The sequence below is a fragment of the Diadema setosum genome, chromosome 20, assembly GCF_964275005.1.
Source record: "Diadema setosum chromosome 20, eeDiaSeto1, whole genome shotgun sequence".
Classification (NCBI taxonomy): Eukaryota; Metazoa; Echinodermata; class Echinoidea; order Diadematoida; family Diadematidae; genus Diadema; species Diadema setosum.
Genome location: NC_092704.1, coordinates 34,865,783 through 34,881,545, shown reverse-complemented (window position 1 = coordinate 34,881,545; position 15,763 = coordinate 34,865,783). Strand labels below are relative to the sequence as shown.

The 15,763-nt window shown below is 38.3% G+C and overlaps 1 protein-coding gene across 1 annotated transcript in view; it reads right to left on the bottom strand.

Moving 5' to 3' along the window:
- LOC140243637 (uncharacterized) overlaps positions 1-15,763 on the bottom strand; it is a 48,508-nt gene that overhangs the window by 18,915 nt on the left and 13,830 nt on the right. Inside the window, exons 6-12 of the mRNA XM_072323302.1 lie at positions 15,271-15,391; positions 5,036-5,123; positions 3,555-3,713; positions 2,802-2,971; positions 2,097-2,209; positions 708-759; positions 117-487 (exon numbers count right to left, since the gene is read on the bottom strand). Of these exons, the coding sequence (XP_072179403.1) occupies positions 117-487; positions 708-759; positions 2,097-2,209; positions 2,802-2,971; positions 3,555-3,713; positions 5,036-5,123; positions 15,271-15,391 (1,074 nt within the window). The remainder of the gene's footprint in view (positions 1-116; positions 488-707; positions 760-2,096; positions 2,210-2,801; positions 2,972-3,554; positions 3,714-5,035; positions 5,124-15,270; positions 15,392-15,763) is intronic.

Sequence of the window (15,763 nt, the reverse complement as noted above, 5' to 3'; positions counted from 1 at the left end):
ACCAGTACTGTACAGTCCCTTTAAATATTCAAAAATTAAATAGTGAAGATACAGAAAGGGAGGAAATAAAAAGGAGAATCAACAAATACAATCACTGTGAAGAAAAAGTCTCTCACTCAGTCCACCGGGTTGGGTGTAGGACATGTCCTCAGCTGGCCTGGTCAGAGCAACGGTCAAGCCAGTCCCTCCGATGCTCGTACCAGACACTGTAGCCAGGTTGGACTGTTTCTCAGGGAGAGGGGGAATGGGCGTCGACCTTCCTACCAGAACCTCTGCCGTGGCCCCTGTGTCGATGTTTGTCTCCGTCAGAGCTCCAGGGATGGAGGGGACGGCAGGCGGTTTGGCCTCGGGTGTGGTCACTGGGACCGGTGGTGCGGGTCCCTTAGATGTCTCGACGTGCACTGTGGCATTGGCAGCCACACGGGTGGGGCCTGACACGTGGGGAGAGGTCTTGATGGGGGAGCGCTGCCTTACGTTGGGTGAGCGACTGCAAAATTTGACAAAACAGGACAAACGGGGGTGGCTGAATTAATTGCATACCTGTACAATGTAACAGCAGCAAGGTCAATCTGCTACTAACACATCAGCTCTTGGCACTTGAACAGAGCTGATTCCCAGTAACAAAATACCGCAACAATGACAAAAGCTTTTAACACACACACACATGAATACACACAAACAAAGTAAATTACAAATGGAAATCTCACCCTCCTGCAGAAGCTGCTGCATTGGAATGAAGTCTGGCAGCCATTTCAGCAGCTAGATGGAAAAGAGTAAAAAAGTGAGTCAAAAGAAACAAAGTCTTAGGAAAACTTCAGGTGACAGAGATGAAAACAGTGTGACTCGGTGTCAAAGGATTCCCTAATTTTCGGTCACTGTCATTATATAATCACCCAAGCTATTGACTGGCCATGAGCTCAAAAATTGATTAGAGTCAAAGTTATCAACTACAGCTTCTTTGACAGTGACCCAACCACTTGCTGTCAATGGAAACTGAATATTTCACAGTGATGGCAAAAAAAAATCTACAATGGAGACTAAAAATTCTACTGTGGTGACTGAAAATTTGTGGTGACTGAAAATTCTATGGCAACTAAAAATTCTACAGGAAACTGACAATTCTCGATGTTACCAATGTGCAAAAAACTTCTGCGCATGCAAAAAAGCCCTGCTACAGATGCACTGTGGGATTCCTCGATGCCATTGTCACTTCCGGTTGTCTTGCACATGTCTTAGTTCCCATGCAATTCAATGCAATTTTCATCTGCTTTTCTTTCATTGCTGGTTTTTTTCTTCACTTAGAATTCAACTTAAAAGGAGTTTAAAATGTCAAAGTTTTACTGATTTGCGGTCACTACAGTCATGGTTCACTACTGCAAGGCTTCATTGTGCTGGTCACATGATGGAAAGTGAAGAAATCTTGAACAAAAGATACCCCTGGATAAAGATGGAACATGACCTGAGTGCATATGCAGCAAAAAACCTGGGCAAATTTGTCTTGTGGGCTATCCCATAATGCATCTAAAACACTGCTCTGTGCATGGCACGTATGGTATTGGCGATACTGAGAATTCCACTGTGGTGCCTGAAAATTCTATGGAGATTAAAAATTCTATAGTGGAAACTGAAAATTCTGCATGGAGACTTAAAATTCTACAGTACAATGAAATCACAAAAAACGTACACCCCATCTATCTCAGCAAAAGTAATCGTTGTGTACAATACCCTGTTCTTCATCCCGCAAAAACTGTGTCCCTTTGTGTCTATAGAAGAAATCCCACAGCATCTTCTGATTTTAATACTGTCATTGTTCAGGTTAACCTCCTTTCCTTGCACAGGGTGATGACATTTACTTTTATATTCATGTTAGAAGAGAGCATGAACACTCACTCACAGCAATGTTATCATGCCAACAACTTTCTTTTCTTTTCTTTTTCTAAACAGATCTTCATCTCTGGTGTAGTCTCACTGTGCTACGGATGGAAAAGTGACAATGTATATTCAAGGAATATCTGTGCTGCAAACATTATTACTGAGAAATTTCAAACCAAGCCTAGACGGACAGGCAACAGATGTTGGTATGACCTCAATCTCACCTTTTTTCTGTGCATACGACGGCCTTCTGGAGAAGCGTTGGCTGGGCCTACGTTCAAACTGCCTGGAATGACGTGATTTGTTGGTCTTTGTTGTCTGAAATTCTGTCCTTCCACTGCAGCCATGAGAAGGAAATGCAATTATCAAAACATTATTGAGTTCTGGTTACGATCCACACAAGCACAACACCTCAATTAATTCCATGAAGGATCATATCAAACTGCAACAACTAAAAACAGAGGTGAAAAACAAAGAATCATAGGAGATGAAATAATAGCTGGGACTCTTAAATTTTTATCACTATCTGCATATAGCAAGAATTTGTTTTAAACTTCAATAAAAATTTCCCTCTGACCTTTGAACTTGCATATCAAGTCATAGCATCAAACAAAATGATTATTCCAATGCATTGCAGGGCAGAGGTTCAATAGTTTGGAGTTATATCAGGGCAACTACCATGCCCCCCCCCCCCCCCCCCCCCCCGAAGCTAAATACTGGTTAGTGATAAGGTTTATGGAGTAAAGATGAGGGTAAGGGTTAGGTTTAGGGTTAGAGTTTGGATAAGGGTTAGGTTTAGGTTCAGGGTTAGGTTTAGGGTAAGAGTTTGGTTTAGGGTGAGGGCTAGGAGAAAGGTCTGGGGTAATTGGCCTAGAACCGTTTAGAGCACTGAGTGGACTGCCCATGGGGGGAAAGTCTGTGAATGGTACCTATATCTGAATCTTGAGCCCATGCGAATGAACCCTTGTCTGTCCTTGGTCTGCTTGACGGGGCCGCGCAGCCGGAAGAAAGCGTGGTGCTCCACAGCACACTTCCAGAGGTGTTTGCAGGCCTGGGACGACTCTAGTCTGAAGACAAACGTGTGCTGCTGTTCTTGCCCCTGGCAAAGGAATATTACAGAGGAGAACAACATACGTGTATTATCTTTATACTTCAGTTACCAAATGAGACCACAGGGTGGGCAGGACATGAATCATTTCATGAAATACATCCAGTGAGGAAAACAACATGCAGGGCTAACATAAGTGGTAGCCCAGGGCCACTGAAAATTTATGTAGGGCCACATAATTTAAAAAGTCATCTTTTGGTAGCCTGATCAGGCAGCTAAAATTAAAAATGAAATTTCATATTTCATTTCATTTCGGACAACTATATTTCTTTTTCGGGCCACTAAAACTTAAATTCAAAGATTTTAGCGGCCTGAATGGGCCACCAGAAAAAAAAAAAAATATATAAAAATGATAGTGTTGAGCCCTGTAATATGTTTGAATAGATGTAGATGTATAGAAAGCAATCAGGCGGAATGGGAAGCCACACCAGAGAAATGATTGTGAAATCTGACCCGATTAGGATGGAGAATACATTTGCTTCCTATTCTTCAAAAGAAAACAAAAGGAATAAGAGAAAAAAGCAGGCATCATAGTCAATATTTCTATCGAAAAATATGAATAACCCAAGATCACCTGCTCATCATCCTCAACCACCACAAGATGGAGTTTCTTCCCCTTGAAGTCCAGCCTGGTCACCTTTGGCCAGAAGAATAGACCAATCTTAGTCTCCCCCTCGTAAACCAGGATCCCTGTTGGAGTCAGTCCCAGCTTGTAGTTGTGTCCATCTCGCCCCTAAACATGGAAAACATTGACAAGTGCAGGAATTATCAGAGTTGTACATCTCCCCCATATTAACCTGCACTACTGAGCTGGTCTAGTGCAATGTTCTGAGAAGCCATCACTTAAATGATAAAAAGAAAACTGGAATTATGATCATTTCATGCAAGTCGCGAGTCCTGTGTATGCTACAGAGTCATTTGACGACTAATTCTGGAAGCAAAAAATTAATTTTGAAAATGAAAAAAAAAAATCTAGTCAAGAAAACAATCACTCTTTAAATGTATCCCAAAGCTATGTCCAGGTTAGTTAGTAGTTCTCAGAAAACATGAAGTTTTCATAATATATTACATTCACCTTCCACAAAGTGATATATAAAACAAACAATAGTTACAATAGAATCACATTGGCAGAACTCGTAAAAAGCAGTCACATCTCATAAAACTGAGTCCTTCTTTTCTGTTGTAGTTATTGATAGCTATAAAAAGTCTCTGCAAAATGAAGATCTACAAACCAAAAATATAGTGACGCCAGCCTTCTCAATGCTTAATACATACAGACATCTTTTACCACTTACATATTGGCCTACACAGTTCTTTACAAAAGTGCTGATTGGGCATTTACCCGATACAGTGCATGAACCTTTTGACCCATAATGCCACTAAATCATATAACCACAAAATGAAGTTAATTGCCCCCAGTCACTTGCAAAAAGAGTTTTGTGTGTTTTTAATTCCGCAGAATCAAGACAGTAAGTACGGGAACATATGGCAAGCAAAAATATTTGCGTGCTTTCATTTTCGTGCTAGTTGCTGGTTGCTCGAAATGCGCGAAAATTTCAACACTGCGAAAATTTCTACTTTTACAGTAACCCCAAAATTCTTGTTCCACCGCACAGCTCTGATGTCATAATAAACAAACATTTGCCTGTGCACTCAACCATTACAAGCGCGTACTTACGTCACTCATTCTTATAAACAACTTCAACTGATCGGCTCGCGTACGTACGTACAGGGTGACTGCAACTGTGTGGCTACTCATTCATCTTTAATGGAAAATGGTTGCCATTTCTGTGCTAAATTCAAGAATCTGTGTGGACCACATCCGTTGACGTTCGAGGTGTTGTTTAAAACAAATAGTGTATGGTCTTTACTAATGCAATGGAACAAGATTTTGCACTCGGTGAAAGATGATGTGCAATATTCAACTCGGCTTCGCCTCGTTGAATAGAGCGCCTCTATCTTTCACCTCATGCCAAATCTTGTACCATCGCACTCATGACCATTCACTATTTGTATACTACACTGTATGTGTGGCCTGCAAAGAAATGTAGATACCTGTACTATGTGTAGATCCACTCCATACATCTCTAGCCATTTGGCCTTGTTCAGATATTGCAGTTCAGCTTGTGCAGGATTCATTCCACTACAAGAGGGTGAGAAATGAGAGAACAAGTGAAGAAAATGAGACATGTTGAACAGAAGGTTAAGGGAGACAAATAACATAATAGATAATTGGGGAATAGTGGGAATGAATGGGTCTAAATAGCCTTTTCTGCCCCCTCCGAGGAGTTGTTGTTGTTTAAATGTTGTTGATCTACTGAGACAGGTCAGAATCACAGTGTGTGCCCCAGTAGGAAGCAGTGGTCATGCCACACACTGCAGATTTGGGTACATTGTGTATGGGATGCATAGTGGGCTTTACAATGGAAGGAACGGGTAGGTTGCATTCCAGTTTCCATGTTTGTTGTGGTTGACTTGGTAAAGCTCCTTGGGTATTTTATGTCATACTCTGTGGAATACAACCTACAGCAGAATTATGGAAAAGGAGAGACAGAGAATGGACTAAAGGGGAAAAGTAAATGGAAATTTATTCCACAAGGAAAAGATGATGTTTCAACAAGAAAAAGGCAACTGTACACACAAAATATCTAGGAAAGCTTCAGCAACATTAGAAATCATGGATTAAAGAAGAAAAAAATAACCAAAAAAAAAAAACAAACACACACTTGTACTTTTTTCATACTGATATGGATTTTCCTTCCCTATAGAAAAAAAAAAAGTTTAAGTACACAGCAAACAATCAAATTTTAGAAGGAGTTACTTCTGCCAAGCTGCTCTTGTTAACCCGTTGAGGACGAGTCCCGAGTATACTCGGGCAGGTGTCTATGGGAAATGCGTGTTGTAGCAAAATCAGTCCGTCCTCAACGGGTTAAAATGCATCTCTTCATATTTTCTATCAATCTGGTTTGTTTTAATGTACACATGTAAATACTCTTGCTGACAAATTGTAGACTAATGATGTCTGTCACAGTAGTTCATGAAGCTGTACAGGCTGTTGACATATTTTCACCTCCTATCCTACCATAGTAAATGCACACACTCTGTCACTAGTCATGACTTTGGGATGTTATGAGTCAAGGATAAACAAATAGCCAATTACTGTAATGGTCAATCCAAAGGTTGCATAGTACATCAACACTCTAGTGTACAGGCACTTTTATGAGCAAGTGAGGTAATCATTAACATGGCTTGCAAACAACAGACCACTTGCAGTATTAAAAAAAAAAGAATCAGAAAAAAATAACTACACTAATACAAGTCAGACTAAATATTTGATTAAAGTATGTCAGTGTACTCCAACATGTCGCTCTATATAGCATGGAACATTAATTAAATGCACCATATAATTTGTTATGACTGGGAACTCAAACAATTCAGAAATGGAAAATTGCTTGGAATGCAAACTATGAAAGGAAATGAAATGAAACAGAAAAATAAAGCAATATTAGGCTGTCCCTACAATTTAATGATTTTTCCTTATCCTTAAAAAAAGAAATACTGATTCTACCCATTCCCTGTTGAATATGCATTATATCCAAACAGCCGCAAGAAGTATATGGAAGCCATAAGGGATGCTTGATGCTTACGTTCAATGTAAGCATCCAAAGTGGGGACACTCACATGACAAATAGGCTGGTGCTTTACCAATGAACACAGGCATAACTGTTTTCTTTGATATAAAGTGTAAACAACTACTGTATAAGCTGTTACTTTCACAAGGGTTTAATTTTCACAAATTTCGTGAATCACTGTTCTACCACGAATTACAACACATGAAAATTTTGCCACATGCTTGGTTAATACTGCACTTTACAATGACCTCGGCATTAAATCACAAAAACATCTTGTGAAAAATATCAGTGTCCTTCTCATTCGCAAAAAAAAAATATCTGTACGCAAAAATAACAGCTTATTCAGTAACATAGGGAATATTGCTCTCTCAACATGGCATGAATTTACTGTAAAACCAGACATTCGCGGTATGACACTTTCACGAACTGGAGCTGACGCCCTTTAGCGGTAAGAAACTTTCAAAAATTGCCACTGGCATTTAATACATTGTATAGATTTAAAACCTGCGTTCTCTACTTTCATGGATCTTGGCTCCTCAAAAATTTGTGAAAGTATCATGCATGCACCAAAAAAAAAAATAAATAAAAATAAATAAAAAAATGGTTTTACAGTATACTGAAAGTCCTAAGGTAAAAATAAAAAAGAAACAAACAAACAAAAAAGGAGAGACATTTATGCTCTGCATGGAAATGATAAAGTTGGGTTGTGAGGCAATGAAACTGACAAGACAGTCTGGGGACAGGACACCATCAGTCTAGGAAGTTTGCAGAGTGTTTGATTAACGAGGGTGCAATATTGATCTTTTTCACCTCAGGCCATCTGTCACTAAACTACTACATTCCTCTTTCCGTACAGTATGGCAGAAAACAGTCTACACACATCACCAATACTGCCGCTATGGAGATGAGGAAAAATGATTGTATGGAGAGCTGATCCCTGACAACACACTTTTTTTGTGACAAACAACAGACACTACAGACACAAACACAATAATACTGACACACATACAAACACACCTACATGTACATATACAAGCACACAGTATACAGACACACAGTAACACACATGTACAAACACACACAAACACATTACACACATATAAATAAATACATGTACATACAAACACACAGACTAACAAGTATATAAAACATACATACATAAACACATACTAATAAACATAAAAAACACACATAACACTATACTAACACACAAACACAAATACAAATGCACATACAAACATCTACACATGCCAAGATCATGTACTCTTCATATTGTTGCGCTCACTCAATAAATTTCAATGACCTACACCATACATGTATCTCTCCTGATAGCTCATCATGTAAGAATTGACATCAGTCAACTGTTACGCAAGTTTCAGAGAAGTTTTTAGTTTTACAGCTTCAATGAACAAATGTTAAAAAATCAAATAAGAACAAAAAAAAAAGAGCAAATTGTACTCATGGAACACTTTCTTTTGGCAGGTATCACTGTGAGTCAGTGAGATAGATATTTTTCTTGAAATCACAATGCATAAGAATTAAAGTTCGTCTTAGCAACTGGAAGTGTTTAATATTTCACTTCTTTGTGGTCTTGTGTACTGTATCTCCTACTACATGTGGGTAAACATGGCCAGAAAGGAAGTAGTGCATTAGCTTTAAAGGGGCATTCCAGACGATTTTCATATTTTCACATCATGTAGTACATAAATCAACAGCTCCATAATATAGATTTGTGGAATTTATTGCGGTTTTTGAGCATAGAGCCAATACTTTGACAAATCTTAAACAAATTACACTGAACAGTGTTAATTACATAGGGGCCTCACATATTTCAGAAATCTAGCAGTGTATAATTCCATTACAATACCACTTGCTTTATGTTCACCTGTGTGAAATCTATGCATGCCTTCTTCTTTTGTCCTGCTTCCTTCAGCCCCAGCTCAAGCATTCTTATGGTGAGGCTGCCATGTCATCATCCTTGTTCATTGAAATTTGTTATGAATTTTGAAATCATTATTACTCCTCATCTCAATCACTAAAAATTTTGAAACTCTGTATTCAGAATGACTAATTTATAATTGCTCAAATGTAAAAGTTGAAAATAATCAGGAAGAGTTAGAGCCTTTAAACTTACTCTTTCCTTACCCCCCCCCCCCCCATGAAAGTTTGTTGACTTTCAACCTGACTTGGAGTAAATTCAAGAAACAGTTTGGCTTTTTTTTTTCTGAGTTCTATTCCCAAAGTGAAGACGTGATAAACACAGGCAGCACATATCCAAAGCCTCTTGGGCAGATATACTTATAATAACCATTGTTTGGAGGGGGGGGGGGGGGGAGAGCTACAGAGCTCAAATCTGGAATAGCTTTGTTATTGGGGTCAGTTTTGGCAAGCACGTTTGTTTTCACAAGGGTATGGTGTACATCAAGTGGAAACCCATTATATTTGAGGCCTACCATCAGTGGATATAAATATATGGATGTGTATGAATGGGGGAGGGGGGGGGGGGTGAAAATTATGTATCTTCATTCTAGAATTGATTCAGGCATTAGCGAGTTTATTTTCTCGCCATTCTGTTGCATGCGTTTGTGTGTTTTTTATTCCAAAAATCTATCAAATCAAAGGATGTAGTCTACTCTAATTCAGGTTCATTGCATTTCACCCTTACAAAGCACAAACGTGCTTTTATCTTCTTCTTTTTTTCTCCAAGGAATTTTTGCTTATTTCATTTAGATTAAATAATACAATTACACAAAAGTATATGAGACATTATTTTCTTCATTTTCAATGTACAGAACAGGATATATCAGACATTTTTTAATTTGATGCATCGATATGCTTTTATCAAGGCAAAACATTGAATGAATTATATTACAAAAAAACTGACAAAAAAAAACCCCAATGAAAACCTTCCCTCCCCACCCTCTTCCTCTACCCATCTATATCTTCTAGCAAAACTGTGACTGTACACGTGTACACTCACACACACACACACACACACACATGCAGTCAATGAACAGATTGTGCCAATTATCAAACCAGTAGTCAATGCATCTAAACACAATCCTGTACTGATGGGCCTACACAGTGAGATGAATGGAATACTTGTATCACATCAGTCACCATGATTTAATGAAACAATGGTGCCCAGCGTGTTGACAGCCGACACAAAATGCACACTGACACATTTTCATTAGTTCTGGCACAACTGCAGAGGGAAAAAATATATCTATATTTTTCCATGAATAACTCATTTCTTGAAAGGGAGATGATACATCTAATACTGACAGATTAATACAAGTATGGAAGGTTACAATTATCAAGTGAGAGTAGACTGTTCCTAAATGGAGCAGTCTGCATGTAATTAACTTGGGTGTGGTTAATGCTGACTTGCCAAGTTGCATGTCAAATCACCTCAAATTATATGAAATGTCCTGAAATTAGAATTTACTTGAAAGAATAGTTACACCATATGCTCTATGTTTCACAAATACCTTCTTTATATAGATGCTATGGTTTTGTAGTTTTTCACATTTGCTTTTATACATGTAATTCATGATCTGTTAGACTGTGCATAAGAAATTATATAACCACACTGACTAAAAAGTACAATGCAGAGATTTGTTAAAACATTGCTATTAAAAGAAAATATATCATCGTCTACTGTCAATGAGGGAAGTTGATGGTTTTCAGAAACAAATGTAAACACACTGTCTAAACTTTTAAAGTTACTTCTGTACATGCAGTTTTATCAACTTTCCTCATTCATACAATACAGATTACACTTCAGCTGGCAGACCTCCACACAAAGTTTCATTTTCGGTTCATTCTAAGTCACTTTGGAAAAAAAGACAATAAGAAAGAATGTGGAAGTGGGTATAAAGATTGTGTACTTAACTAGCAGATGTAAACATGAAAAATATGTGAATTGCAAACATACACATATCTTAAAGGGATAGTTTAGTATTGGAGATGAGTAATGGGTTTTTAACTTTTTGTGAGATACCAAGAAACCACAATGAAATAGGACAGAGCATACCATTTTAAGGGGAATTCAAAGTTTATTTGATGAAAATTGGTTTTGGAATGACTGAAACATCCAAAAACAAAGTAAAACAAAGCCATCATAATAAAAGGTGGGTCCTACTTTTTATTAAGCTTACTCTCTTTTGGATATCTCAGCCATTTCAAACCCAATTTTTAGCAAATAAACAGTGAATTCCTCTGGGAATTACATGTTCTTTCATATCTTATTAGAGGTTTCTCATTATCTCACTAAAAAAAAAAAAATAAAAAAAAATGTTAGAAACATGAAATTAGGTCTTAACCAAAACTATACGATACCTTTAAGTAGAAGCTCAAAAAGATTACTCTCTTTCTGTCTCGCGTGCACTCACAACACACTCACACTCACACACTCTTTCTCTCCAACCACAACATTCGCACAGCAGTACATGGGACCTTATCAGCTGGGTGTTGGAATGTGGAGAAGTATGCATGGAATGCCATGAGCAGACCAGACAATGCTGAGCATCACACTGTCAGGAGTGACCCCCCTTTCTCCTCAACGTGAACATCACACATCACACTGTCAGGAGTGACCCCCCTTTCTCCTCAACATCAACATCACACATCACACGCAGTGAGCAACACAAGACATTGGGAAGAAAAGAGAAAAATACAATCTTTGTGAAGACAGCAACACCAAGACATGGAATACTAGACATCTCAAGGAAAGTTTGTTGCTCAAAAAGAAAAATAAAAGAAAATATATATATAATTGAAAAAAATTGAGAGATACAGGCAAACTGTAAAACCAGAAATTTTCATGTGCATCTTGATTCTGCAAATTTCGCAAGCCAAGATGCACAGAATTAAATTTGTACGCTAAAGTTCTTGTCTACACTATGCATTGGATGCCGGTAGTGATTTCATGCCAGAAAAAAGGCTATTGGCTCCAATTCATGAGAATTTCATGCAACAAAATAATATCTCTTCCTTTATCGTACAATAGGATATAGCTGACTTGTAAATTAAGGCGCGATTCCACACAACATTCAAATTAGTATTAATGAGTAAAGTCAAGCCAAACAAATGGAACAGAGAGAGTTTCATCATAGTCAGACATATAAACATACAACAAAGTTATGGAGTTTAAAGGACAAGTTCACCTTCATTAACATAAGTATTGAGAGAATGCAGCAACATTAGTAGAACACATCAGTGAAAGTTTGATGAAAATTGGACAATCGATGCAAAAGTTATGAATTTTTAAAACTTTTGTGTTGGAACCGCTGGATGAGGAGACTACTAAGGCTCGTGATGTCATATGAGTACAACAGTATAAAGAAAATGTAAAGAAAATTCAAAATATTTTCACTTATTTTGCATAATAAAAGAGCACTTGACTTGCCTCTTTCTAAAAGCAATGGGAATAATATTACCCATAACATATGTCAGCAACGAGTCAAAGGAATGTGTACTTTTTTCAAAAGATGAAATTTTGTGAAATTCTCTTTATATTTTCCTTATATTGTTGTACGCATGTGACATCATACACTGCAGTAGTCTTCTCATCCAGCAGTGACTGAACAAAAACTTCAAAAATTCATAACTTTTGAACGGATTGTCCGATTTTCCTCAAATTTTCAATGATGTGTTCGACTAATATTGCTACATTCTCTCAATCCTTATGTTAATGAAGGTGAACTTGTCCTTTAAAGTTGTTGGTTTTTTCCAAGTCTAGCACTGACCTACACAGGCGCGGTGGAGCACCCCAATTATCTCACAGAAATCCATCGGCAGCCGAGCCTCATTTGCATAAAGTAAACAACATGTACTCGCGTAGTTGAGAAAAAGTAACAACTTCTCAAGCTAATAACAATTTAAGGTAACCTATTTTCTGATTAAAATTGAGTTAGTTTGAATTTGAAAACATGTCCGAATATGCACATATAACATATTAAAGGATTTGACAATGATAAAATGTGAAATTTTAGCGAAAACCTGGCGAGCAAAATTACCAAAAATATGACTCGAAAATCATCCTAAAATTCACGAAGTGTGATTGCGGAACCAAAGCGCCATTCGAACAAAGTACACCGAAATTTATTTATCTGCTTGCATTTTAAATGTCATACCGTAATATTCCCGGCCATGGTTGTGTCGGAAAAAAACAGAAGGTGATGTCAAAAATGACACGAACGCAAAGCGTACAGGTCGGTCCCATGTATATATAATCGCGTGACTGTAGCGTTGCATGTCACAGCACACACAACGCTGTGCTGCATGCAGCGTGCGCGGCAGCAGCTCAGCAGTCACCGCCGTGCGACACTCAGCAAAATTGACTGCGTCACATGCAAACCAACAATGAGCATGAAATCCTGAATCTCACGTACCACGCATGCCCAATATTACGGGAAAAGAAATGACGTCATTTTCAATTGTTTCGCTGACTACAATTTTCTATTCCAAACCCTGTAGAAACAAGTTGATTTCTCAAAAAGTAAAGGTGGAACCAAGCGAAAACTTTCACCATATATGGATTGAGGCCTGATAAAGTTATGTTGCCAATTTCGGACACATTGGAGCCCGGCCATAGTCCAGTCGGAAAAAAACAGAGAGCATGTTTTGCGAGAGGTGATTTTCAAAACGCTTTAATATCTCAAGTTCTAGTGCAGCAAATTTCATAATTTTTTCATTAAAAGGAAGGTTTTTAAAAACTTAGATAGTGTGGGAAGTTTGAGTTTACTAGCGGCATGCATAGCGGCACAAGGAGAAGGTAAAGATTTGACTTTTTCATGCACACAGTTTCGGGCAGCCGTGGATGCCCGTTGGAAATTCGAATAGAACGGGGCGATAATGAGATGCAAATTGGGGTGCTCCACCGCGCCTGTACATTAGAATCTTCAATAAATTTCCTGACTGGACAAGATCTAGATTTTATTAGACATAAATAGATTGGACATGACAGAAATAAAAAGTCTGTGTCCTTTGCAGTAAATCACTGTTATAATAATGTTACAATGCCTAGGGGGAAGGGGTTGTGGGTGATAGATTGACCAATAAAAGGTGAGTTTTCTACTATCTTTGTATACAATCTAACGGGAGAACAATTAGCCGATGATATCACTTCATCTAATTTACATACTGTATGTGCAGTTGTAACTAAAATCAGTGCTACCAGAAAACACATGAAACTTGTCAAATTTGGATAAACATCTACCATTCCGTATCTTTGCTTTTCTCTTTACTAAAGTCAACTTGATTGTGGAATGGTTTTAATGATTGATCTCTTCATTCAGTTGAGACTGAGGAAGTAATTAATATAACTTCTGTTTTATAGGATAAAAATACCGATAGATGAACAAGAATGTCTGGTATGTAAAGACCGGTTTGTCAGTGTAATTACGTTTACTGTTTTATTTGGCCATACAACATGCAGAAGTCTTCGTATTCTCAAAATTGGAGTGAAATACAATGTACTCTCTCATCAAATCTGTCAGTTAGTTGCACCATTACAGGTTCCACACGGAAACCCTACACCATTGTTTCCTTATTCCTATTTACTGCACATGGTTCAAAGGTTAAACTTCCAATGGGGAATGATATACAGAACAATCTTCCCCAAGAAGTCAGGAACTGCACAGCTCTGACTTCACATTGCCATGGCAACGCAGTGATACCCCATAATGACAACTGGTTGGACGCAACCAGGGGATGGGGGCCAAAGCTCTCCGTTCATCGCCCCTAAACCCAGTCACTGGTGGGATTAGATTGCTGCCCCTTGACTTCTGAGAAACACAAGCATCACTGAGACAAGAGGGCCAGAGATACAGGGAGAAAGAGGGAGGCGAGGCTGGGTACAACCACCCAGAAAATGTCTTTCTGATCGCCTCTGTCGACATGACTAGAGCACTGCACGTCTGGTCTCTATGCCACCCAAAGACAGGGATCCTAGGGTTCTAATAAGAATAGTGAGATAATCTTACTCTGGTTATTTATAGGGAGCCATAAATTGTGCCTTCATCTATGATAAGAACTCAGTCTTGAAATCTGTTTTCTTTTCCCATCTATCTTTTGGACCTCAAGGAGTATCAATTTGAAAGCTATTTTAATATGGAGTCCATAACAGAGCCATCAATAAAGGAATTTAAGGAAGAGCAATCAAGATGACTGACTTGAGTTTTTTGGTTGATATTGATAAGGAAACATCTCAGTGTCTGTAGCTTCAGAGTCCCCTTACAAGCGGGTCTCCGAAAGCGGGTCTCTGAAATACGGGTCTCCATCTTAATACAGTTCAGCAAAATCAGTTTCTAGATCTCCACGACAAGAATCTGAAAAGTCTTTTGCATGATACCCCATCTGAGAGTCATTTTAATATCACAACACAGGGCCCAGGTGGTTTTCAGAGCAGTGGCATGACTTCTACTTTAGAAAAAGAAAATTCACCAAAAGTTACAGCAGCAACACCTCACAAACACTTCTTTGTAACATTGTAAGGCATTTTACACCTTGTAAGGCATTTTACACCTTGTTTGCACCGAAAGGGACTTGGATATTCAATACATCTCTTTGGCGCTGAAGTCTGAAAGAATGCTTCCTGCACCATCCAGGCCAGACACATAAGAAAACAGTACAGTACAACAACAATTTGCCCACCTGATTTGTCTAAACTTCTCTGTGATGTCCAGCTCCATCTGTTCAGTCTGTTCTGGCACAAATCTGAACTCCGAGACGAGTTCTGGTCCGTGCTCCTCCGGGTCATAATCTCCCAGCTCCGCTGCCATGGAAACAATTCACACAAACTTATAGAAATGTTGAAAATGATGTTTCCTCCATGATTGATCTGTCTCAGCTAATTATGACATTTGAATGCAAAAACTTCTTTCCTACTAGCAATGCCACTAATTTAAAACCTCATAATATTTCACATTGACTTCAATTCAGTAACACTTTTAATCCACTATAATCCCATTGGTGTCTGTACAATGCTCACTATCAATGCTGGTTTGGAGATGCTAAAATAAGCACTTGTTCAAATGACCCAGTACAGAGACAATGATTTATATAAGGCACTAGATGGTTTCAAAAATTAGATAAAAACACAACAAAACTATATCACTTCTTATTCTTCAGAGTAAACCTTGTGAGG